The sequence below is a fragment of the Triplophysa rosa genome, linkage group LG9 (assembly GCF_024868665.1).
Source record: "Triplophysa rosa linkage group LG9, Trosa_1v2, whole genome shotgun sequence".
In the NCBI taxonomy this organism is placed as follows: Eukaryota; Metazoa; Chordata; class Actinopteri; order Cypriniformes; family Nemacheilidae; genus Triplophysa; species Triplophysa rosa.
This window is the reverse complement of record NC_079898.1, coordinates 9,921,979-9,949,273: the sequence shown is the minus strand read 5'-3', so window position 1 is coordinate 9,949,273 and position 27,295 is coordinate 9,921,979. Positions and strand designations below refer to the sequence as shown.

The following is a 27,295-nucleotide window of genomic DNA, read 5'->3' as shown; positions in this document are numbered from 1 at the left end:
GCCTCATAGTCTTGTGTTCCTTTTATGCTAAGCGCTGTTGTACCCAGGAGAGAGCAGGTGCCCATCTTGTAAATCAGCCACAGTTTCTGTTTGCTTAAACCAACAATGGAGGCCACAACCCTACAGGAGCCTTTTGTAACTTCTTTTGGTTTTTGATCTTAATATGATGATACTATGATGATATTGGAAGTTTTCATATTGTACATCTTTACTTGAGTTTTAAAAGTCCTGTGTATGAAATTTAGCGGCATCTAGTGGTGAGGTTGCGAACTACAACCAACGGCTCACTCCACCCCTCCCTTTTGAAGCACTACGGTGGCTGACACAGGACTAAGATTTTCACTTCTTTCCCAAAGGAGATAACGTATTTACGAAACGCGTTCTGTAGAGGAGTTTGTCCGTTTAGGGCCACTGTAGAAACAACATGGTGAATTCCATGTAAGGGGACCCACGGTGTATGTAGATAGAAATAGCTCATTCTAAGGTAACAAACATAACGCTTCATTATGTAAAGTCTTTATACACATCTGAACACATAGTTATGTATATTATATTGCATTTCTGTCAATAGATCCTCCAAAATATTACACACTGGACCTTTAAAAGTTGCGAAGATCTGTCTTTTGTTGAATAACATTTACATTTATGCATTTGGAAAATACTTTGATTAATAGATTTACAATGCAAGGTATACATTTTATCAGTTTGTGGGATGCCTGGGGCTTGAACCTAATGACTTTGGCATTGGCACTGCCATACTTACCAGGTGAGCTACAAGACCCCTAAGAAAGTTAGGTGTAATTACGGCTACTATACTCGCTGGCTTTCTAGGCTTTCCCATTGCACATAAACTGTAAAGGTAATTTAGTCTACAATTCACTTTATTGCACTATATAAACTTTCTGTAAATCACACTGGAAAGAAAGTGTCAGCAAACAAATGGTACGGGAACCTGGCAGCGCGATCGTGGAACAAATAACAATGCTTTCACTTGTATAACACCCCACGTTTACATAAACCAACTGTTTGATTATTACAGATTGTCTTTAAAGTTGGCATAACTACACTTTATACTTAGACCCGGTCTCATGGGTCTATCTTGGGTCTTTCTCACGAGCATATGAAGTCAACTCTGCGCACCCACGGTTTCAATCTTTTGCTCTGACTTTATGTCCACAAACTCATTGTGTTAGTGTCCAGATAGGAAAATAAAACAGCATTGTCTTCCCCATGTAAATACAGTATACGGTCTGGTCAGACCTTTAAACATGATAAACACTTTTGCCTTCAGACCGAATTCCTTTGTGTCAGGTCCCATAACTTATTGGGCATGATTACAAAGCTACCGATATAATAAATTAAGCTGATGGACAGAATTATTCCCAGTGCTTCCTGCACTCCCCAGTGACGCATACAAGCCTAGTGCTCCCTGACAGCGGCCTGTGATTTAACACAAGCGAGGAGGCCAAAAGCAAAACAGAAAACATTCACAGGAAAGGTCTGAGACCAGGCCTCCGCCTAGGTTAGGAAACCCTCTCTTATTCGCCGCAGACTCTCCACTATCAAAAACTCTGAGCGGAGCATTTGAGAAGAAAGAGACGTGTGTTATTTATACGTTAGCAGCAAAGTTTATCATTTCAGTCAAGAGGAGGGAATTGTTTGACACAATAGTCAGACGAAGAGAAGAAAAAAGGGATGGCTAATTTTGAGCAGAGCCGTGTCTTGTGCGCTGAAAAAGATGCGTCTGCTCTTGACGTGGGCATGTCACGGGCAGAGATAAACAGAGTAAAGAGAGTGCGGTACTGGCACGACACTGGATAATTTATCTCGCTGAGAGACAGATTAAAGGCAGAGCCCAGTAAAACAAAGTTAGGCTGCCTTAATCAGGGGACAGACTGCAGGCATTATAAATAATAAATCAGGCCTGGATATTGAGAGGCCTGTGTGATATTAGAGAGCGTGGCCTTTTAAAGCTACAAAAACATCCATTCAAAGCTTTGCTTCAGCCAGTGAGAAAACTGTAGGCCTGTTTCAAATCCTAGTGAGCTACCTACATAGACAGCTGCCTTCTATGGTAACATCCGTATCCAACCTTTACAGCAGACTCAACCAAAGTCCCTTTAAGGGAGGTCATCCCACACGGAGGTCATTCTTGCAAACGTCTCTGGGCAGTTATTACAGTCATACGAGATTGAGTGATTTCTATAGTACTTGAATAGGGGAAGACTGATATCTTGGAAGTCGCTTGCTAAGATCACAAAACATGTTTCCAATTAAGTATTAAATCTGGCATCAACTGTACCTTAAATTTAGTTTTTTAGCCTCGAATTGCACAAAAAACCTTTACCCTAAGCTCCACCTCTTGCTTCAGTGCGTCCTCTTACGTATTGTGTATTAGAGCATTTTTTTGTATATTTGTGTGTTGACGACATCAATAAATATGTGACCCTGGACAACAAAAGCAGTCTTATGGGTCAATTTTTCAATTTTTCAACAATCAAACTATTTTCCAAGGTGGCGAATTCGTAATTCATATTAGTATGATTTGCTTTCGCTCCAGTGACGTCAGTTTAGGGGTGGGGTTAGGGGAGTGGCTTCGGCATTGTGTTTTTCTAATAATCATACTTTTTTTGTACGATTCACGTCGAACAATTCCTACGAATAATCTACCTTGTAAATTTGTTACAAATTCCTGCGAGATCAGGTTGGAATAACGGAATCTGAATAACTGACAGTTAGTATTCCTAACTGGTATTCAAAATAGTATTAGAACGTACTAAATCAAAGTATGCTTAAATGAGTATTCTGGAAATTCGAATTGCAGATCCATGGACACTCAAACGGCTGATATTACCCACAACTCACCGCGAATAGGCGGGTTTTAGTGACGCTTCACTGCATTAATAAACTTAAATAATGAAATGAATGAGTGTTTCGCTGAATAAATAAATGTATACCGTATATAGAAAACATTACATACGAAATAATAAGTGAATAAATACTTAAAGGCAAAAAAAGCTGTGTTTTGATGTTCATAACATGTTAATGATGATAGTGTCATCTAGTGTCCACTTCTGTTTCGCGTTACTATGTCTCAGTGCATATAGATTTGTTACGTGCTAAAATATATATACTTTCCCATTACAAAAACAGTACATACTTATTAGTACATAGTATAAGTAGGCGAGGTGTCTTTATCAATTTATGATTGTCTCTTTTCACTGAAGGGCGGCACTTCGATCACTAAAGTGGCTGTATTGAGCGTTGCATTTTTCCGCATCATAGCAATAGATCTGTGGTATCTGGTTAATATCTATAATCTCAACATACCTTTGATTCCAGAAACTGGTTAGCATGATGCTAAGCTAACAACTGGATACAATTATAGGCATAAAAAAGCAATATACCAATCCCCATAAAGGTTTGTGCATTCATGCTTCATGAAATGTGTGTTCTCTGATTATGTTAAGAGTTCTTTGCACCTACCATGCTTCAAAACGGTGTTAAGTAATGGCATACCCAACGCACTCTGACCTCTAAATTCACGCGTTGTCATTTTTTAAATGTATGCTCTAAGTATCATTAATGTTACTGTTTACGTTAGATAAACCGAGGTTATTTAGCATGCAAGTGCCCCCGCAGGTCACGCGCAGCATCATTTCAGCTCTGAAACATAAAGCTGGCCGACTTTTATGTTTCTCTTACTCCATAGGAGAAGCATCTCTCTTTAACTATGATTAGGGTGAAGTCAGGGAAGAGGAGACGGGATTTAAATTTCCCCGTGTCATTAGTTCGACATGGGGTCACAGCTGGGCCTCTCCCACCATAATTGCATGGCTTGATTTATCTGTAAAGAAGCCAAAATACATATAAATCTTTGAGCTCATCTTTGTTGCAGCGTTCCCTCTCTGATTAATGACCGGAGCAGAAAAACAAATGCTCTGTGAATAAGCATGAATTATTCATCTGAATGATGGCCGTGTTAAACGTGTATATTTCCTTTAAGCAAAAGTCAAGGTGCTTCTCCCCTATCTGCTGTTTTGCTGATGATGGAAAATGCGAGGTTGGCCGCATTCTCCGGGCCCTAATAAACTTTATTTCTACCTCAGTCATCAACCGCCGGCCCCACACATAAATAGCCTTTATGTAAATCTGTCAGCACCTGGCCTGTGCCGGGGCTTCTGTGTAGATATTGGCCTGTCTGGAAGTTTATGACGAAGTTTAAAATCATTCATTAAACTGACCCGCTGGTAAATCCACTTACTGGAAAATTGCCCCCGCACTTCTATTTGGTTTGTAGATGCGATCATGAGTCCATTTTTAACTTAATTAATTGGCCGTTTCTGTTGACAAGAAATTTATGCAGTAATAATTTGCTGGAAATAGATGCAGAGACTTGGAAATGAGATATCCATCACGGCCTTGTGTTCCAGCAGCTGCGGCGCGGCTAATATGAAAGTATTTCAGCGAGTGACGACCCCGCTGTTTGTGCAGTCAAGATTATATATACCCACGATCCATTGCCTGCCTGAGAGGCGCTCATGGAGGTCTATGATAACAAAGACTTTGTGATTTATAGCTTGCTGTGAAAGCAGAACTTGATGAGATTAAACAATTTCATAGCACAAGTGTTTCTCGGGCCTTCTGATTTGTAGTTGCGAGCCGATAGTAAATCAAGTTTATATATCTGGAAGCCTGCTCAGCAAAGGAGTGCAATTACTGTTTAAGACAGCTACTTTTTATTTAATTTTTAACCGGGGTTTGTCTCCTTTATTTTCCCGCCTGTCAGGGAGGCTCTCACCTTCATAAGTCCTTCTCCCGGGGAGGGGAGGATGCTGGGAGTGCGGGGCCTCCTGCTATCAGGTCCTCGCAGCTTTTAAAACCATGGCGATGACCTCACGAGCCTCCGGCCTGCTTTTTACCCGGAGCTCTCCTTTATGCTGCCACGCAAACTGTGTGTTTGTGTATCGTAGCATATCTGTGAATGTAATGTAGCGGATGCAGACAGAAAGTAGTGTCTACAAAGTGAGGGCCAGTGAGTTCATTGCTAATGTCAGATTAAATAGGCAGAGCTATTGGTGTTATATTTGTTGTCTGCACACAGTATATGTTTCGGTGAAAATGACAAAAAAGGGTAAAGTAATGTATATTTAACCTCTTACATAAGCGCCCCTATTTTTGAGCATTTTATTGATTGCAAAAACAAGTTCAGAACATAAATGTTGAATGTTTTAGCTTTCAAATGATGCATTCTTTGTGTTACTTGATTGAATAATAATGTAAAGCAAAGGTAATAAGAATGCAGTAACAATAAAAAACTACTTCTCCATGGGCCCTGTGCATGTTAAGGGGTTTATTATATATTTATTATTTTATTTTCGAAACAATTAGGCTAATGTATTTTAATATAATTTGTGTTCTTTTATGAGGGATATTTATTGAAATACAAGCGTGATATTTTGCTTAAAGAACTGAATCGGTAGTCTAGTCTTGTGCCTACAAATGTGAAAAACTAATTTTGAAATATTTTTAGTAGCGTCCAACAACAATTAAACTTATTTCTTTACATTTCAGCTGAAACGTTACTCTTCAACCACCACCCTAACATACAGTTTTAATTAAAACCACTGACAGTACATTTCAAAAATTCATCTCTTCATTTTTCCTCTTTTGGAAAGTCATGAAAGTGGATTTTTTTCTTTTGTTAGCATAATGTCTCCCTGCCGTCGAACCCAGAGCTGTGAAAACGGTCAATGGCATAATCCCCACTGTCTGATTATCATCATAACATTTATTTGTTTTTCCTGTAGTTACGCCGTAGGCTGAAATAACAGTTTCGAACTCGTTCGTTCGCGCTTGCGTCTTTTTTCCGCATCACCTCCTGCAAACATCAAGAGATCTCATTATTTAGATGCATCTCGTTTTTTTCCTCCCATATGCCCCAAGTCAAAATTAGTTTTCACGGTCTCTGTGATCTTCTCTGACTGGGGTGCGCTGAAAGTAAAGAAAATGGCTGTCTTCACATCAGGGCAGAGTCAAAGACTCACTTCACAGAGTCGTTCTCCCAACTTAAGCATTGCTAAGTAACCTTCACATTTCACTCATGTAAGAAGCTAATTTTCTTTAAGTTCACATGTCACTTTCTGCCGGTCTGCTTTGTGGGAGCTCTTCAAATGTCTCAGAGCATCTAATTGCTTAGGAAACATCGCAGACGAGCCGGTTTGACAGTCCTGCTCACAGAATCTTCAATAATTTAACATCCCACACACTTGAAAACATTCCTGACATTAGATGCAGCTCCTAAGCGCAACATGAAGAGCCACCATGTGTCATACCTTTGAGAGAGAGTGTCTGTGAAATGCAAAGATACAGAGGAGAGATACACATGAAGTGAGGAAGCAGGATTTGACAAATGCTTTATTTAAAATCACGATGAAGTGAATTTATCAGCCACTTTATACACCTTTAATTTGTTCGTGTTAATTATCTATAGACCGTTACATTCAGAGGTGTCTTGCACTTCTTTTTTAATTGAGCTTATTTTTTAGGGGAAACCACTGTGGTGGCCCCGGCTTTCTTTGTGCCTTAGAAAAGATTGTTTATTGTTCAAAGTGAGAGCGTAAGATGGGCTATTCTTGTGGTAGAATTTTTGTTCTTTGGTACAAGAGGACACAGGTTCAAATCCTGATTTACTGCGTAATTTTTCCGTTTATTCTTACTGTATAATTCTTTCTTTTTTTCAAAAAAAAGCTTTTCAGCTCCTTTACAGGAAAAAGTGGGTAAAAGATTCTGAGAACAGACTTTTAAAATAAGAAAATCATGTCTGATAAGACTAAAATGTGTTTTTTGTCCAAGCATTTTAGACAATTATTGACAACTAGAAGTAAGCGTAATCATAAACTCCATTACGAAAGATGCATTTTATATATAAGTTATACATTTTTGTGCATAATGCTACTGGTTAGATTTAATAGTGTGTATGAACTAATTATGGGCGTGCCATCTTAGAAAATGATTTCTATTTATCGGTTTATTTAAACAGCTGTAAATGTTGTATGTAACAGTATTGCTTAGAGGTCAGATTTAACATTTAACAAATGTTGTTGTTTTTCACTGCTTCTGTATACAAATGTTTTTTGTTTAGGAATTCCTTGTTTATAATTTTATAAATTACAATTATTTAAAAAAATTCTACCAAATAGATTTAGTTTTCTAATTAAAGCAATTTTTAAGTAGCTGACTAATTAAGCAAATAATAAATGATTGTTAAAAAGTTAAAACGTGTTTTGCCTGTTGACTTTCTTTTGTTCCTGAACCTTACTTTATAGAGCTCAGTTTTACGTATACTCAAGAGAATATTTGGCTATATGCTTCAGGCAAAAGCTGTTTTGCTTGTGATCGCCCATCATATGATCGGTTTATGTAGCACAAGTGCATTGAAGTAGAACTGGTAAATCATTAAACACTTGTTCAATGCAGCTCACACTGTGCTCACCCCAAAGAAAAGACTTTGAAATCCCTTGGAGGGCAGGCACCATTACACCTAGATCACTCTTTTTCTAGTCATTACCTAAAACAACAGAACGAATACATTTTTTTGCACACTACAGCGATTTAAAACACATTACTGCTAGTCATCTAAGAGACAATTACGAAGGTCAAAACCATTACACTGCCTTTTTGATGTTTGCGTCTTCGGTGACTGGCACGTCAAATATCCTTCTGATCTCAGCGTGGTATTTTTACTACGTGCTTTCACACTCCACTAATCATAAACTTAATTTATGTAACAAGACATATATGACCCATATATATATATAGAGTTCATTTTCGTGTCAGTCACTTTCATTTTTTTATGCGAACATGCATTGTTATTTGTCATGACAGATAATTAGGTTTATTCATGTATAAATTACGTATTTAATTTGCCCAATAAGCTCAAAACTCAGATTGACGTTCTGTTGATTTAAGAAGTTTGTTTTTCCTGTCATCCTCGGATCACAAGAAAAAAGAGCGTCATAAGAAAGACAAGGAAAGTTTCATACCCAAAGAAAACATTTTTTTATTTTGATACAGACCCAGAGAGAAAACATATCAAAAAACATTTACTGCATGTCTTTTGCAAGCACAAAAAGCTGAAATGGTGTCAAGAGAAAACAAAACAGAAAGCTTGTTTCTTCTAACAATTGCTTTAAGCTACAAAATCTCCTTGAATCCCCAGCCTCCCGTTACTGTCGAATTTCCACTCTTTCTCTGCTTCGCTCTTAAAGGGAAAGCGCAGGCCCTTGTGTTGGGCCTGATAGGTTGTAGGCTGATGCTTAGCAACAACATTCCTGCGCTTTAAGTAGCAGTAAGCCCCTGGCTGAACTCTTTGAAGTGGCTGTCAGGCCACATTTATTTCGTTTTAGCACTTTGTCTTCTTGTCCAGATATATAAGAAGATAAAAAGCACTGGTGTTTACACTGATCTTTGACTCAGTCTCCCTCTCTCTCTCCTTCTGTCTGTCTCACTCCATCTCGGTATATCTCTTTCGCAGTGCTGGTAATTAGATCGCGGGCCTGATCAGGCATTTTGAGGATGCGCTGGACACACTCGGCCCAGCGAATGTTCTCCGGGTTCGTGCTTAACAAAATTTAACCAGCTAGTCACCTTTTCCTGCTCTCTGGGGTACGGATTTGTTTGGAGTTGATCATCACAAATGGCTGGGTTTTTCGTCATTTATTTGCGGGGGAGAAGAAAGGACATGCGAAGAGAGGAGAGAGAATGAGTATGATGTATAATCCAGGAGACGAGTCATATTTCACAGTGACATTTCGAGCGAGCAGCTCTCCCTTTGAGCGCCGAGCCCCCGTCGGGCTGAGAGCTGCTGTGGCTTTCTCTGTTAATGCCATTATTAGAGACTTTCCCCAGCTTGTAAATTTCTGCTGCATTATCATAAAGTGTAGTGATTACTCAGTGTATAAAGACAATAATGATGTGAGCAGGCAGCATATGCCCAGGGCCTGGAGAACGAGAGCTCGGCGTGCTGTCACGCAAACCTGACACTGCAGCGCCCCCATCTGACCAGTGCAGGAAGTCAAGCGTGCCGACACGGTGGTGTGTACAACTGTGTGAGAGAGAAAGAAAGACAGGAAATTATAATGTGTTTGGAATATGTGTCTTGGCATTTAACTCTATACTGTATGTTGAAATGTTTTGGAGAAGTCAGAAGTGTCTGCTTCATCACAAATCATGAGGTTATGATGCACCGTTAGTTCCGGCAGCTTCCGGCACTATGCAAAGACCTCCCAAAGTTTCCGCACCATATGGTCCAGATTTCTCAGTGAGGGCCGCAGGATTTCGGCCTGATGGATATTCGTTTGAGCGGAGGGATGAGTGAAGTTCCTCCTCCTCCTCGTGGCAGCACGTCAGTGGCATAACTGCATCTGAAGATACTTTCATCTAGACTCTAGATTGCATGCAGTGTGCTGTCAGCCTCCCGGAGCAAAGCTTGTCTCCGTCTCTCTCTGTATCTCTGTCAACCGTCTGTCCCTCTGTTCAGACTCACCACTGATGTGGAACTATCAATGATCACTCCGGCCGGCCGAACAGCCTTTGATATCACCTCTGTCCAATACCTAGCGTGCTGCCTTGGTTCCTATAGCCTACATACTAATAATACAGCAACATGACCATCATAGGAACTTACTTGTGAATGACTTCGAAATGCTCTACATAGTGTGGGACACACATAATGCTTCATGCAGGAAACTTTACAAACATTTGATTAGCTGCTAAGCTAATGTTTCAATATCTTGTTATCGTGATGAGCATCATGCGACAATACACATCACACACACATATTGGCAAACATATTGGATGTATTCCACCACAGGATTTTAGTATTATTATTATTGTTGTATTATTGTTATTAGTAGTAGTAGTAGTAATACTATAGTATATATTAATAATATTTATTTATATGTATTTACTTGTTTTGTTTCTATTTAGGTTTTTGTTTAGTTTTATTATATTATAATACTAAACGTTATTATTAGTATTGGAAAACATTAGATTTATTCCACCAGTGTATTTATTACTATTATAATTAATAACAATAATAATAATAATAATCATAATAATACTTAGATAGGAATAATATTTATTTATTTTATGTACTTATTTTGTTTAATTTATTGAGCATGTTGCAGTGCATTCTGGGGTTGCCCTCTCTGATGCACGAGACCAACATAAGGCATTTTATAAGGCAGGATAGATAAACTGACTGCCAAACATATGATACCTTCAATGTTGCCTACATAGGCATCTCGCTTACTTTTTTTTTTTTTTTTAGAGCTGCAGTGTTTATTTCAATCTCTTCTTTATTACACATTTTTCAATGTGCATAACTATCTCTCAAAACCAGGATCCACTTTATCATTATTGTCACTTGCTGTAGCAGGCATCTTAAGCACACAACCAGCCATTTATTTGATGGAAAGTGATGCATATCTTTTAACAGCAAATGAAAAACAAAGTACACTGTGAAAGGAGAAGCTCTTAACTGCCCATGCATGCTCAAAGCTTCCAGATTGAATGATTTCAAAGGGCCTGGGGTGACCCCTTGGCTTGTGATTATGTTTGTGTAAAACCTTAAGGATGCCGATCAAAGCAAGGCCCTTGTCCGCCTGCCCTTTTTCCAGATAACAGCTGGCATTCAAACAGAGATTTCCTTTAACTTTTTCCGCAGGGAGGCCTATTATGAGCCAGGTCTCCTTTCTCATCTCGAGGACGGCTCATTGAATAAAGAGAAAGAGAGGAGTGGAGGGGAGGGGCGGAAGTGGGAGGGAGGTCCCTGATTAATCTTCTTCGAGGGTGGGGGTGTTTGATCAGCGGACTCGGCCCGGGAGGGGTGGGATGGTTCGGTGAGAGGGGGTATCTCTGATGTTGACAGCGGGTGACTTTTGCGCACGGCATGTGATTGACGTGCCCGGCCATTGGGCCGGAGGGGGGGTGTGTTCTGTGTCCGGTGGGGCAAAGCTGGCCCCTGTCTGTGGGTGGTGGTGTTAATAATGTGGCAACTGGGAAGATTAATTGTAGACAAGCAGCAGGATTACGAGTAGCTTTGTGGCCGGGACGGGGCGGTTTGGTGGGTGAGGCCTCTGATCTGTCAGGTCCAGAGGAAATTAGTCAGGGCGGACTGAAGCTGAAAATGCTGCTGTGGGATATTACAGGAGGAGATTGAAATAGTAACAAGGAAAGTGCTGACATGATCAGAATGCTCTTACAGTGCTGGATTTAATGCCATTAATTGTAATCAGGTTGAAAATTAGAACAGGAATAACAAAGGAAAATGGTTATTTAACAATTTTTTCTATTCTATGATCTGAAATGATTACAGCTGTTGTTTTTTTATTGATTTAGTTTATTATATTTGTATGTGAGATATATTTTGGTATGGGTGTTATGGTAAGGGAGTTTCCTAAAATCATCCCGTTCCCTTAGTACACACTGCTTCTGTGTCTTTGCTTTATTTACCATTTAATTGCAGAACTTGTAATCTACTATCGTCATACCGTGTGTTTCATAATCTTATTCTTAGAACTAAGCCTGGTGTTTACCACAAAAGAAAAATAAATACACACAAGGCCACCTTTACGTGTCACGCAATGATTAAATGCTCCCTGAATTCCTGCCTGTAGCTGAGCAGTGTATTTTCACAAAGGCATCAGATATCAACACATCGTGATGTACTGTGTTCTTGGTCCTTGAAAGAAGACAAAAGAGGCAGAAAAAACATCTGTGACCTACAAGAAGCGCACGGAGGATCTGCATTCTCTCCAGCTCCTCTTCTGTTCTGCCTGTCTGTGCAGTGGCCTTTATGTGAATATATTTGTATTTTCTAAGGTCGGCCAGTGATAGATGAGTTTACTTAAACTCGGGTCTGGCCTTTGGAGAGCAGTAATTTCATGCCACCTGTTGGATTGTCAACACAGAACGGCGTGTGTGGGGCGAGAGGGAGCGCGTTAGTGAGTGAGTGGCAGTCTGACCCGGGCTTGACCCGCGGGGCTCTTCATGGCTGAGTGGCGGCTGGGGCTCTTCCCCTGGTGGCCGCCCTCTCTTAAACAGGCAGGGGACAAGTAATCAAAGCTGGGGCCCTTCCTCACCTTTCCCCTCCCCTCCACTGTGAAATAATGAAACTTGCCCCATGGTAAAACAGGTATGGTGCTCCTAACATTTCCTCTCCTCGGCGCTGCTAAAATTGATGGCATTTGGACAATCAGTCATGGCAATGAAATCTCACATTCTCTCTCGTGTCATCAATCTGGGAAAAATGTCCGGATTGGTGGTGACAAATGAGCTCTTTTCATTTAACTCAATTAGGATCATTGCGCAGAAAATCAATAACCAACATTTCTCCTGTCTGTGCCGGATAATGAATCATAGCGGAGAGGAGACGCCGTAAATGTTCGCAGGTGTGTAACTGAGAGCTGTGAATTGATGTTTGCACGAACTCTTTTTCTTCCAGGACGCCAGGGATGATCTGAAGTCTGAATCCGCCAGCGTGCCGTACAATCCTTTACCTCGAGGATCCAAAGATGCCAGAAACCACAAAGGTGGGCGTAATTTACATTTAAAGACACTGAGAAAAATCGCAGTGTGCACAGTTGAAACAAGGAAAAAACATTTGGTTTCTCTGCAGTGTCACAAATCTGCCATGTGTGTCTCAACTTTGAACGAAACTACACTTTTGACAACTCTAGGTGATTAATGAGGCACCTAATATTATCACATATACAGTAGATACACCTATAGATACTGACAACATCGTACGCAAACTGCAATGATACACAGCCCACGAGATTCGCTCTCTTAACGTGACCCACTCAAGGAACACGTCCAAACCCCGCGGTCTAAACAAACATGCCCTCAGAAGCTCTTCAGAACGCATTGTTTTGATGTGCCGGCGAGAAGTGGCTTTTTTGCGGCACACATTTATCAAGCTCTTTTGTCTGTGCAATGCAAAGCGCTGTTTTTGTCACGGCCACGGCTGTGTGGTACTTTCATGCGAGGTCAGCTGTGTGCCTCTCTCAGCCCCCCACCAAGGACAGATCTATTTCACAAAGGCTGACCTGCAGCTCTCAAGTGATGTAGAGGAAAGCCCAGTGCTTTGTCAAAATCATGCTGCCTGAGAATAGTCCATTAAAAGGTGAACGGGGCTGACATATGAAATATTTTTTCTCCCGCTTAGATTTCGGCGAGCTGACACGCTCCATTTGTTATTTTTACGATACTGTACTGCAACGTTAGATAACACGAGCCCTCATCTTCGTCCTTCGCCTCTTTTTATTCCTCTGCCTTTATCGCGTCTTTTTTATTTATCTTGACTTATTGCCTATTCTATTTGCTTAATGCATCTGGTCCGACACTGTAACTCTTTACTAAAACTCACCTTTGGCTGCGCCATGAAAATGCTTTAATAGAATAGCCATGACACTAAAAGATGCAGTTCACCTCCAAGACACTGTCAGAGGAAGTCGAGCCATGGGTTTGGATTGGCGGTAATTCACGGAGCTTCTGTTGAAACGTAATGGGGTGTAATTTCATGCTTATATATGGTTTTGTTTTTAAGATTTGTATTATTATTCTTTCTGCATTTTATCATGCTATAGCAGAAGGAATGTTAAACAGTTGGTTGTAGCCACAGTTTTAACTGAAGGCCATAAGGTTTGGTCAATACTGCAACATATCATTTGACCGAAGAAACGAGATCATCTGACCGACATGTCAATGACAAACCACAGTTTATTATTTTTGGTTATGAATAAGAGATTATAATGGATTGTACCAATAATAGACAGACAAATGAATTGTAAAAGTGTCCTTGAGTGATATACGCTACCATTTAAGAGTTTTGAAACACTTACTAATTCTTTAATAATATTTTTTCCACTTTTTGTTTTTTATTTATTATGAAATGTTATTACATTATTTATTTTTTATGAGTTTTAATGAGTTATTTTTTAACTCATCTAAGCTATAAAATAACAAAATTGTAACTATTTTATTTATGTTGTGACACACTAGCATCTTTAGTGTAGCCCTTTGCCTAGAATTTGCAAAATTGTACTTTTACTTTTTAATCATTCAGCTTCTTACCCCCTTTTTAAAGAAAGGAATTTATATCTATTATGCGCTCTTATTTGCTGCTTTTTATTTATTATTTGGTCTAAATTAATAAATTTTTAGTTTTTTAACAACGTAATGCAAATTCGTTTCCAAAAACCTTAATATTTTTACACTAGCAACCAGTGAAATGATGTCCCATCTGAACGAAATATTTTGTCCATCAATCTCAGATTCTGTGAGGAATGATTAAATAAACTCCTTCAAAATACTCTAAAATGATTCATAAAAAACAAGTTTTGAATGACTGAAATTAGGACACACTCCCACAGGTAAGACCCCACAGTGCCGTCATGTCTGCTGAATGTTACTTGCTGCCTTGCAGTGGCCGGCAGAATTAGTCGCGAATATGACAGCGGGCTGTCTCAAACAGAGACCCGCTCCACCTTTCCTCAATGTTTTTACAATTGATGTCACCTGTGCCAGACCCCAACAGCCAAGGTGCCATAGGTAATTACAGTAGACAGAAGGTCCGTGGAGGGAAGAGGGGCTATATGCATAGCACAGGAGACTGGGGGAGGTCTTGGCTTTAGGATATAAGACCCTTGTCTGCCTTTTTGGGGGGAATTAGGAAGTGGACACACAGCGAGCAGACAGGAGAGGCTTGGAGGAGAGAAATGGAGGAAGGAAATGCAGAAACAGGGAGGCTGTGTGGCAGGGCCAGCGTGACATGGAGAACCGTGAGAGTCTGGAGACGTGTGGGGGGTTGTCGCGTGGCCGCAGGAAGTAGCAATGCTGTCATCTTCCACCAGCTTTAAACTGGCCTGTCGCCTAAACCAATCCCAAAGTTTCTCTCAAGAGCCAAATGTCCTCTTAAATATGGAGCTCCACATCTACACAAAAAACAACAACAATTGTGGTCACCGCCGAACGTCCGTCTCTCCACAGGCGCAAATAAATTCGAAATCAAGTGGAGCCACCTCGCTCGCCATTCTGGAGACGGTAGGTATATTAATAACAATCATTACAGCAGGTCACAGGACTGCCCTGGAACACCATCAATAATTGAAATGGAAAATATACAAATCCCTGCATACGTCTCGAGACGTTTTTAAGGCACCGACCACCGCTTTTGAATTCCCATCATTCATCTTCGGCGTGGCGAGCTAACCAGAGGCCGTCGAGGTTGAAAGAAAACTCCTCCATCAACCACGCCGCCTATAAACGTTCCTATTCTGGGCCCTGCTCCAGCTGAGTTGACTGTATTTAAATGGCGCACAACAAAACCCTCGAGGCGGGCGGCCTTCAAAAGAGAATCTTAACTGAAGACCCCCTGGGGACCGTGGACTTTTTTCCCCCTACAGTTTGATGTCATTACGACGTTGCTGATTTGCAACCCCGAAACAGCCGCGTATGAAATATAAACGACTTTACAGTTGCGGCACAACAAATAAACAAACATCTGGAACCGTTCAGAGGGCGCCATTAAAACAGTACATTTCTTGCCCAAAATGTGAAAATGATGACAAATGTGCTGTCACCGAGGCTGGGAGAGGCCAGATGATGAAGCAGTGGGTGCTAAGCACTGACTTTTAGAGCTCAGCGGGACCGAGGGAAATTTACACCTGCTGCTTGTCTGCCTACCCTCCATTAACTTACATCTGTATAGCGTGCATCACTCATTTACCAAAGTCTGGATCTGCACCCACATTGTTTAGCTAAAATGCCATGTTTAACATCCAGCTCTAGACAGAGATATTCATTCCAGCGATCCTGTGTAATTGAGATAAATTTGATTGATTTGATTTGATTGTTGGTGATGTGCTGGTGCTCGTCTCGTTCTACAGCCTAACGGATATGCAATAGCCCCAAGCTTTGCCTTTGGCAGGGCTGCCTCTTAATTATAGCTGCCTCTCCAGCAGTTGTTCCTCTCTGGCGTTTTGTAAGCGTGCGTTCGAAGTACATTTCACACCTACAAGCCAAACTTCATGAGAAGCTCACTGGCCTGTCATGCACTCGTCTGTGATGTGTTTTCCAGACGAGCTGTGTCCGTCTTTCAACACACCTTTAGTTTTTGGGTTTGTTCAAGCGCTTGCACGTGCTCAACGATGTTCTGCAGTCTCTTTATGATGATTTTACCAGTGAGGTTTTTCCCCAGAAGAGTGTTATTCTCAAAGAATCCAAACTTTGGCCTTGTCAAGCATTTTGCTGACATTATGATGGGGATTTTGGAATCCTGACTAGCTTTGATTTTAGTTTTATTCTAGCTTTTATTCTTCTTTTTATTGAAGCTTTCTAGTTTGAAATGGGTTCTCTTAGTGCATTTTGCAAAACCACATTAGAGAAAACGCATTATACTATACACAGCAAAATCGCCAGTGTTAAAAAAGGTCAAATTAACACTCACAGTGTTTATATAATCCACACTCGGTGTAACACTGGCGATTTTACTGTGTATGCATTATTGAAAACTACAGGGTTGGGCAAAATAATGCGATCACTTGAGGAAATAGGTGATATCTTTTTATTAAGAAGTTGTTGGACGTTTGCTGTTAAAACTTCTCACAATACTGTAGATTCATACTGTAGAACTTTATATAGTCTCCAGTGGACTGTTGTGCCATTTGTCTATCAGAATATCTTACAGTTGCTAAAGATAGGTTGGACCTGTAAAACTGTATCTCTCTTATAATTGTGGAAACTTTAGAAACACCAAACAGTCGGGGTGTTAAGGTTACAGATGCTAAATGAGCGCACACAATTTGTCTTTGAAAATCTGACAAGTCACCCATTTGACCAATTTCTTAATCAATGTTGAACTTGGTTAAAACCTTGTTTCGTCATGCAACCTACGCAATATAAAGTAACAAAAGATAACTGCAGCATTTGTATTTTTAATCTACACAAATAATATTAACCCCTTCAACAACTGTTGTCCAACCCCCTATGTATAACTTAGAGAGCTGGATATATTTGTTTTTGACTACTTTTTGTAGTATTGTTTAACTGACTTTTAACACTGTCTTACTCTTGGGTAGCTTTTTTGCTACCCAAGTGCTTATTGCCTTACTAAAGAATATGGATATGTTTTTGTTGTAATGAATAACCCGTTGTCCGTTCCTGAAGAAAATGCTTTGTTTATTCCGTTACACAGCCCCAATGGCTAACATATGTTTTGAGTTGAGCGATTTGAACGAAGGAGAGCTGTCTTACAGATATTTACCATGTGACAATGTTATGATCCAGAGGGTTTTCCATTTTGTGCACTGATGAGGTGTTCAGGATCTCTGTGTAATGAGTTTGGTGTGTTTTTTTGTGGCCATTTAAAGCCCCTGTATAAAACACACCTATAATTTCAACTACGGCTAAGTAATGAGCTCCCATAAAAAATGAATGGCCATCATGCAAGTTTATATTGACTTTCAGATTTACACCTTGGCTGTCTTCAGATCGGGTGCCAAAAGCATAATGGATGGAAAGCACACACACACATAAAAGGCCAGTATGATATTGATTTGTATTAGTCATTTGATGTAACGCCCATACATCTGCTTTGGATATCGCTGGCTTTCTGCAGTCTTGATTAATTACCTGTAATAGCTTTCAATCTGTGGAAGACCATTGACTTCAGTTGAAGACTCTTGCAGGCCAGCCGGCTTGTGTAGGAGCTGCCAGGGGCTGCTTTTTGGGCCTCTTTTTGTGAGGACACCTTTTTTTTCCTTTGTCGGAGAGAGATGATATGATATGATTTTTCTCAAGAGGTCAGGGTGGGCCTCCCAGGACTGCTTTGGCACAGGAGCATGAATATCCATTAGTCTACAGATGGAGATTAATGGAAGACGACACAGGAAGAGCCAGATCATTCCAGCCATTCTTCACCATCCGTCAGAAGAGAGAAAAGAAACAGAGAGATGAGATTGGATTCTTCCATAAGTCCTGTTTATCACTGAACCTGGAATGCTCTCTCTCTCTCTCTCTCTCTCTCTCTCTCTCTCTCTCTCTCTCTCTCTCTCTCTCTCTCTCTCTCTCTCTCTCTCTCTCTCATAAGAGTAAAGGTAGATTCAAACAGAGCATGCTTAACTTCCCTGACAGCTTCGACTGCTGAACTCTACTTGGCATCGCTGATGGTTTTCAGATGGTTCCGCTGTCCTCGGTGTCATCTCCATATGAGGTGGCACTGCATTCGTTGAATAATTCTGTTTGTTTTTCAGTTGAGAATGTGTCATCAACACTATAGTTTTCACCTTTTTTCTTCCTCCTCTCTTATGCTGCTGTTTGATGTAGTTGAATGTGGCTTTGAAGACACAACTGAGTTGACAGTGAACGTGGAGAAGGTTTCATGCTGAAGCTGTTGAAATGGCATTGTGATTATTTTGATACCATTTAGCAGATTTGTATTTGGTGCAGTCATTGGAATACTACGTTAACGCATTAATATCAAATTATAGCTGTTCTCTTTGGGAATGCTCATGAAAAATATTGCCACACAGTCACTATATGTTTGAATTTTGGAAGTAGTCACACCCACCCTTGTTTCAGTCCCAACATTTTCAACATCTTGCAAGCTATAATGTTATTGGGAAGCTTTAAGTATCTTTTGGGAATACCTAAACATTTGGGTTTTTAGCACACGTTACTACCACAAGTTAACTGGATATCATGCAGAAATATTTAAAACGGTTTGTTTGACTTATACACGCTTATATATACCCTTAGCAACTTAAACAAAACATTCTGTTGCTGTTTACAGTTGATGAGGGACTACTTTTTCCAGCAGAAGGAAGGCTTTAAGTGAACATAACGGTTTATTATGTAAGGTCTTTATACGCCTGTAAGACATAGTTATGTACAGTATATATTATATTGCATTTCTATCAATAGATCATCCTACATATCACACACAGCACCTTTAAATGCATAATAGTGATATGGACCACTTTGGAAAATGTAAACAACGCTGATCCAAAGCTGGTCTAGAAGAACTTCCTGTTTGGTTTTTTAACACTGCACAAAAATGTGAACAAAATACAACCAACAGAACACTTATAACCAATCAAAATGTTAAATAAATATCTTGAAGATTTAAGTTAACATGTGAGATTTAAAAAAAATTACGAAAAAATTTAATTGGACCAGTGTTTACATCTTGTGAAGTGGTCTATACAGTGAACATATTCTCAATAAAATAATCTCAGTAACTTCCTGTGTCGTTCTACTAGAAATGACTGCCGTGTCCTTTGCAGCTCAAATCTTCAACCATCAGCCCACCGACAGCTGTTTATTTACTGCTAACACTGCAGAAAGCCTCTATGTCACCACTTTAAATCTGGACATGATAAAATTACAGAAGCTGTGATTAAACAGCCCTTCCCAGATCATCTATTAATAATACACACACAAAAGAAACACTTGTGTGCGTTAAGTGATACCTCACAACTGAGAACGTGTCAGTTTGATCGACAAGGACATGAATTCATGCCCAGCCCATTTGCAATGACATGCTCGCTCTTTGGTCTGATTCCCAGTCACGCTGGACCATCTCAGGAGACTGACGGGGGATATATCACACAAATGGATCCCCCATGCTTGCTTTCTAATCAGCTTTAAAAGTGATTGCTAATGCAGTCTAAGCATTATTCATATCGGTGCGTGATTTGTGACTCAGGTCCGAGACATCTGAGATACAGGATAGTATGTCCTGTGTGCCTTCAGCCCTGCCAAGAGTTCAGAGCCGAGTTTGTGCGGCTTTCATAGTCTTGAACCCCAGGACTTTATCATTGTAATTTATGAGACCATATGGTTTGGATATTTTTAAGGCGGATCAATACGGGCTCCTCAAATTTCCCCGCTCTTGCTCAGGTGGATATGGATGTGTTCATGTCAGGGGTTCCTCAGTCCTCTGAGACGCTGAGACACTGGAGTCCTGGCAGATGTTGAGCAACTCGTCTTTTTGATGGAGAAAGTGATCTGCGCACGTTGAACTCTGATTGCATTATAATGATCATGTGACGGGCCAGTGGAAAAACTTATGAAGACAAATGCTGCTTGCAGGACGAAAAGCCCACAGAAGAGTTATAATTCAAAACGGTGGAAGATACTTGCTGGAAGTATGTGTTGTTCGTGCTTAAGCGAGGCCCGGTTTGGCAGCATTTGCTTTTGTTGGTGTGATGTGATTTTTGGTGTAATGTTGCTTTTAAATAGCTGTTTAATATTTGGGGATTATAATATAAAAGTTTTTTGACATCAAGACAATAGATTTAACAGAAACCAAAACAATAATCATGATTAAGTTTTCACTTTTGGCTGACTGTTCCTTTAACATAAGAATTTTGGCTATAGACCACTTCAAAAGATGTCAACAACGCTGGTCCAGAATTTCCTGTTTCACTTTTTAGCTTTCTAAATAAATCAAAAGCTTAACCGAATATTTTTAAGATTTAAAGGTGCAATGTGGGGCTTTTGTGGTGAGGTTGCGAATTGCAGCCAACGGCTCACTCCACCCCTCACTTTTTGAAGCACTGGGGCGGCTCTCACAGGACTGAGATGTCGTCACGTTTTCGCTTCTTTGCTGAAGGAGATAACATATTTACGAAAACGCTCTGTAGAGCAGTTTGTCCGTTTAGGGCTACTGTAGAAACAACACGGTGAATTCCATGTAAGGGGACCCGTGGTGTATGTAGATAGAAATAGCTCATTCTAAGATATTAAAAACATAACGCTTCACTATGTAAGGTCTTTATACACCTCTGAACACATAGTTATGTATATTATATTGCATTTCTCTCAGTAGATCCTCCAAAATATTACACATAGCAGCTTTTAATGTATGTGATATTAAAAAACTAAAACCGATCAGTGTTTCCATCTTGCGAAGTGGTCTATAGAATTCATTGTTTGTTATTAGCGATGGAAAAATAGCTTGCTTTGATTTAATACACAATTTGATACGATGATTGTCTCACAATAACCTGTGACTTCTGTTCTCCTCTTCAATCCTCGCATGTTGTCGAGACAAAATCGTTCTGGTGGAAGGGACAAAACTCATCTGTCAGTTACAGCAAGCTTCATTGGACTGTTGTCAAAACAGTGTTCTCGCTCGCTGGCGAATTTACTGATTTGTTGTCAAGTGGCTCCACCTCAGCGCCAGACACCCTAACCTGCTGTGATATCTGATCACGGCATGGCTCGAGTTAATGACCTAACACATCATTTATTCCATCTGAACGCTGGGAAACAGACAGTTAGCGTTCACCGTCATCCAGGCTGAAAGAGGGGCGGATCTGCTCCGTCACAGATTCCAAACCTAAACTGATGCGAGTTTGACATTTACTGCTGTTGAACGCTCGTTCAAAAGAGGAGCAAGACTTCTGACCAAATTTGAACTTAACGTCATGATGTATTAAAGTCAGATGAGGTCAGGTAGTGTCGTTCACCGCTTCGACATATTTAAAATTTCAGCTGGAATAATCGTAGGGTCAGTCAAAAGAGGTCCCGAAAACAAGCGGATAACTAGGTCAAACAAGGCTTCCCATCGCATGCAACTTTTTAACCTGTCAAAAAGATTTGCCATCTAAGCCGAACTATAGAGAGCAGGTTTTCCCGTCATATTAATGTAAGTGGACACATTGTTTTACTGCCATAATTTGATTGGGTGATCATTTCTGACATGTTGTGTGGCTGTTAGACTGTCGACTTGACTGAGTCATACGGGTCAGACGCTGAAATGAATTCCAGATTGCCGTTATTTCAATGAGATCTTTCCTCATTTCTCTGGGAAATCATGTCGGTTCAGCCGTACTGCTGATTTAGCCGCTCAACTTCAAGTCACCTAGCCAATGTAAGATGTCTGTGTCAAATTTTGCTGATGTCACATTCTGTTTGATGAATTCTCTGATCTCATTTAGTAGACTGTTATTTAGCGAGCAAACATGATAAACGCGAAAGAGCTGCCAGCTTTATATTTCATTCAAAGGAAAGTATGAACATAATGTTTTTGAAACCTTGAAGCTCATTGTAGCGTCTGCTAATGCACTACATTTATATGTGTTTTTTTTTTTACCAGCATACAGATGTGAATTTTAAAGAAGCCTTGCAGAAAAATGATTTTCATTTAAAAGCCGCTAAACTCCAATTTTGATTTCCCAAGTTCTTTAATGCAGGAAATGTCGTTTTTTTCCGCATAAGTGTTTCTGAATGCTCAGATCTTTGCAAATACTCGTAAAATACATCTCTGCACTTGACACCATTAAGTGTCTGTTAACCAGCCTCCCCTGAGAGCAGCTTGGAATTGTACCACCTCCAGCAAACTCTTTAACCATTCAGCATAGCCGCAGAAACAATACACTTCCAGCTCTCCGAGAGAACCAAAGACAAAGAAGGCATGAAATAAAACACATTGGAGTGAACACACATGTCCCGAAGTGCAATTTCTCCCTCAGCACGGAAGCAAAGGCGTGTTCATATGCAGTGACCCGGCTGCCCTCTTCATGTTGTGACTCAGGGCATTACTTTGTTTTTATGCCTTCAAGTAGCCATAGCTTTCCACAAAAAAAACCAAGAAAAAAACTTGGGGAGTGTTAACTCTCAGGATATAAGATCTGGTCTTGTAAAAGTACCAATCTGACGATGAGTTTCGGCTGGAGGGTGGTCAGAGGACATTTGGAAATATTACTTTGGCTTTTATGTAGTGGCCTATTTATCTGAATAAAGTGTTTTATATTGTGATGATGACCAATATGGAGGGTCGGCTGATAACCTTGGGGATGGGAGGGGGGGGTGGAGCCATCGGCTTGGCTTCCAGAATCACTAACTAACAGTGACATTTGGGCAGTGCTAGTGTTCAAGCCACTGCACAAATCAGAAGTGATATTTGCTGAACTTTAAGCTGTATTCAAGGTAGCGATTTTTACTTTTTGTTCCGTTGCGATATCACGCAGTTTATCATTCTCCAAAATCCCATCATGCATTGAATAATCCTTTACTTATCTAACAGGATGCCTTTACCATACGTATAAATGAATGAGACAGATTAGCACGACGGACGTGAAATCGATGATTTTCGAGTTCATTAATTCTCATGCCCTTAAAAGGACATCCTGTTTTTCTTCTACACAAACTACACCCTGCCCCGTCCTTCTATTCCTCTGGCCAGACGTACTCATGCAGCCAAGCACATAATACGCTCTGAGCCCTGTAACATGTAGGATTATAATTAGCTTTGTCAGGTCCTAGCCCCTGCAACCCCCATGCAGATAATATGATAATATGTCTTCATAACCGAGTGACCTTACATGCTCAATATTTCTCCCCTTATGAAGATTACATGTCAATAAAGTAATTGAGTCTCGGGCTGTGTGGCAAGTGAAGATTTAGGTTATTGGACTTTTCGTGGGCAGTGATGTATGACCGTTATTATTTCACCTGTCAGGGGATGTGCGCCGAGCAGGCGATGGTCCGAGGATGTCAGAGAGGGAGGTGGCTTGCTTGTGAGAAGGGGGAGATGTTCTCAGCGTCATGTTGTTAATCACCCCTCATCTTCTCCACTTCATCCGTCCTGCATCTGGAATCTGTATGTGTCTAATTAATTAAACAGAAGAGTCTTACTTTAGAAAGGGTCTCATCACAGTTCTGCCTTCGTATGTACAAACCTCGTGAGATCATCCATTATAATTCCCCAGGATATTATTTTTCTCCATTTTTTTCTCAAGTGTAAGGTCTTTGTCTCTAGGCCCCTGTCAAGCGGGAGCGCTTTTGTAATTGCAATTCAAAGTCTCGCTTTGGATTTAGTCTCCGCTGTCAGTTTAATGGTATTACAGTCATCATAATCCTTATGATTACATTCATAGGTTTCATTACGAGTTTTTCAATTTTTGCTTTCATAGCAGACTTTTGCTGTTTTGCAGTATTGTGGGGGGCATTGAAATGTAGCATGAATGTCTTCATAATAACACAGAGATGTTATCCAACCATTTAGTTTTAACAAGCATTGGAAATGATCTTTTCTTCATCCAAAATTAGAAGGCAATATTTGTCATCAATGAAACTTGTTTTTGATTTCTGAACTGATTTATTGTTTCTCTAATATATAAAACACACAGTGTCATCTACAGTATTTATTTCAATCACTCAGACTTTGTAATTGTCAATCAAAGGTCAAGTTTTATGGCTGTTATCTAAAAATCAATTTATCACATTAAAATAGTTGAAAATGTACCAAATATCATAACACGATAAATGCTAGAACTCATTGGAATTGTATGGTGTATATTGACAATACAAAAAACCTATTAATATAAATGCTCAGCAAAATAAAGAGGATGTGCAACCTCTGATGTGTCTGATGTCGGACAAATTTTGAATTTTTGAATGTTTAATAATCTTTTTTGTCTAGAGTGAGAAAATAATGTATATACAGTGCCTTGCAAAAGTATTCATCCCCCTTCATTTTATTCACATTTTGTTAAGTTGCTGCCTTATCTTCAACTGCTTTAAATGATTTTGTTTACATTAATCTACACTCCATGCACTATAATGTCAAACCAAAAAACTGATTTGTGACTTAGAACTTAGCAAATTTATTAAAACTAAAAAACTAAAATAAGTACATTGCATAAGTATTCATACCCTTAACTCAGGTTAAAGCACCTTTACAGACTCAAATCTTTTTGGGTATGATGTGACAAGCTTTACACATCTGCGTTTGGCAATTTTCTGCCATTCTTCTCCTCAGATCCTCTCAAACTCTGTCAGGTTGGATGGAGATCATCAGTAGACAGACATTTTCAGGTTTCTACAGAGATGTTCAGTTGGGTTCAAGCACTAGCTGGGCCACTCAAGGATATAGACGGAGTTGTCCATAAGCCACTCTTGGATGAATAGCTTTGCAAGGCACTGTATGATGTATATTGATGGCAGAAACTAGGGTTGTCATTATTACTTCAAACTGGCATGTTAGCATTTCAAGCAAAGGCATATTTCTGCATATTTCGTAACTATTTTACAAGGGAATTCATTCTTATGAATTTGTACGATGTGAATCATACAAACATGTACGGTTATTAGAAAAAAACAATACTGAAGCCTAACCGTCACTGGCGCGAAAGCAAATCGTACTAAAACGAACGAATTACAGTATATGGTACCAATTCATACGAATTAGCCATCTCAGGCACAAAGTCCTGTGAGATTGTGTTGAATACTTTGGTGAGAAAAACACAGACAACAAATTGAAGTTAAAGCTTCCAGGCTCAAGGTTCTCTGGCTGTTAGATACTGGAGGCGGGCGGGCGGCACACAGTGTTAAAGGATATTTTACCGTGTCCACTTGCATTAAGGTACGAGATTGATCCTCTCCAGTCAGATGAAGCTCCAGTCTGACTGATGCCCGTCACCGTCGTAGTGACACCTGCCCCTCTAACACGGGTGAGAGGAACACCCAGCAGCCACCCAGAGCCCGGGCCAGCTGAGGCTCTGTTCAGCCCTTGTTCTTTTCCTCTCATGCCCTCTCTCCCCGGCCGCTGTCAGAATGTCACGACAAATCACTGTACAGCAGCAGGGCTCCGCAGCCCCAGGTACCAGACCAACAGGCTTCAGACGCCATTCTGAAATGAATATAATAATGGGCTTCAGAAAATAGCACAGGGCACTCAGCAAATACAGAAACCAGTGACGTGTGTGTGTGTGTCTGCGGGGGGATGTGGTGAACAGACACATGTCCCACGGTGAGGCAGGTGCAGCTTGTCTCTTCTGTAGCTGAGGTGGCAACAGGGCCTGTCAGATTGGTATTGATATGTGTCACTCTGCGGCGTGTCGGACGCTTGATTTAAGACAGCAAGAAGGCCATGTGTCTGTGTGGTAATTGACGGTTGGCTTCAGGAAAGATCAGGATGCTTGTTGACCTAGCTGAGCGGCTGATGGGCAAGCTTGTGTAGTGTATTGCTTTCATCCAAAATGCTTGCTGTGGGTTTGGAAAGTTAGTATCAGCATCCAGTGTTACCAGTGTTAGTCCTCCATCACATTTATTAAATCAGACAACATATTAAGTAGAATTTTATTCTAACAAATGTCATTTAACACTGGTTTTAACAAAGTATTCAAGATGCAACACATTTGCATTATTGTATTATGATCTGTCCTATAAGAAATAGATGTTCCTATAAATTCATCCTAGGGGACACTCATATACTCTGTGACAGTAAAAAGAAATGCAGAAATGTATGAAACCCTTTGAAAATCACAAATGTTTTATTACCTTTTTTTGGCGAGTTTGGATTCTGCTCTTCTCTGTCGGTGAAATGAAGGCTGTGATTTTTTGACATGACCAGTCATTTCCGTGGTTTGGTGGCCGTATTCTGTTTGACATTAATTCCAAATGACATTCAGCGAGGGGCCGTCCTGCTTACTGATGCATGAGCTCTATCACATCCGTCATCATTATATTTAGCATCAACACAAACAGCACATGACCTGTCTTTCAAACTGGCTGCAGAATTTGGTTATGTACCTAATCCTAGATTCTCAAGTCAAAGATTTTGTTCCTGTCTTTGGATTCAAACATCTTGCATGAAAATGATCCGTTTTAAATATGTCCAAACAATAGTGTCCCCAAATATCATATTGACCCTCGAGTCACACTAAAATGTCTGAATGTCATTGCTTTAAACAAGTGTCACTTTTAAACAAATAACGCTAGATGTATTTAACAAATTGATTTTAAAATCATTTTGTTTTTTGGCTAAAGTCAGTTTTCATCAAGTTCACACGTGTCCGATCAGAGTAACCACAACCGTTGTGGCTCAGCACATTAAAGGTCCAGTGTGTCATTTTTTAGAGGATCTATTGACAGAAATGCAATATAATATACATAACTATGTGTTAAGAGATGTAGAAAGACCTTACATAATGAGGTGTTATGTTTTTATGATCTTAGAATGAGTCATTTCTGTCTACAGTACGTACACCCTTACATGGAATTCACCATGTTGTTTCTACAGTGGCCCTAAACGGACAAACTGCTCTACAGAGCGCATTTCATCAATACATTATCTCAAAGAAGCGAAAACATGAGACATCTTAGTTCTGTGTCAGTCACCATAGTTCTTCAAAAGGCAGGGGTGGAGTGATCCGTTGGTTGCAGTTCACAACCTCACCACTAGATGCCCCTAAAATTACACACAGCACCTTTAACTGTG

At 40.2% G+C, this 27,295-nt stretch overlaps 1 protein-coding gene and 1 long non-coding RNA gene across 3 annotated transcripts in view; one reads left to right on the top strand and one right to left on the bottom strand.

Moving 5' to 3' along the window:
* The window catches only part of lrmda (leucine rich melanocyte differentiation associated), a 263,094-nt gene that overhangs the window by 222,096 nt on the left and 13,703 nt on the right, over positions 1-27,295 (top strand). Inside the window, 1 exon segment of the mRNA XM_057341604.1 lies at positions 12,509-12,596. Within this exon segment, the coding sequence (XP_057197587.1) occupies positions 12,509-12,596 (88 nt within the window).
* Positions 8,101-26,455, bottom strand: LOC130558898 (uncharacterized). 2 transcript variants are annotated; one of them, XR_008963515.1, is made up of 4 exons: positions 26,356-26,455; positions 25,420-26,061; positions 23,527-23,682; positions 8,101-9,106 (listed from the first exon to the last, which is right to left on the bottom strand). It is a non-coding gene; the product is annotated as an uncharacterized LOC130558898 (long non-coding RNA). The 2 variants fall into 2 exon arrangements; XR_008963514.1 differs by lacking the exon at positions 8,101-9,106 and adding an exon at positions 18,183-18,454.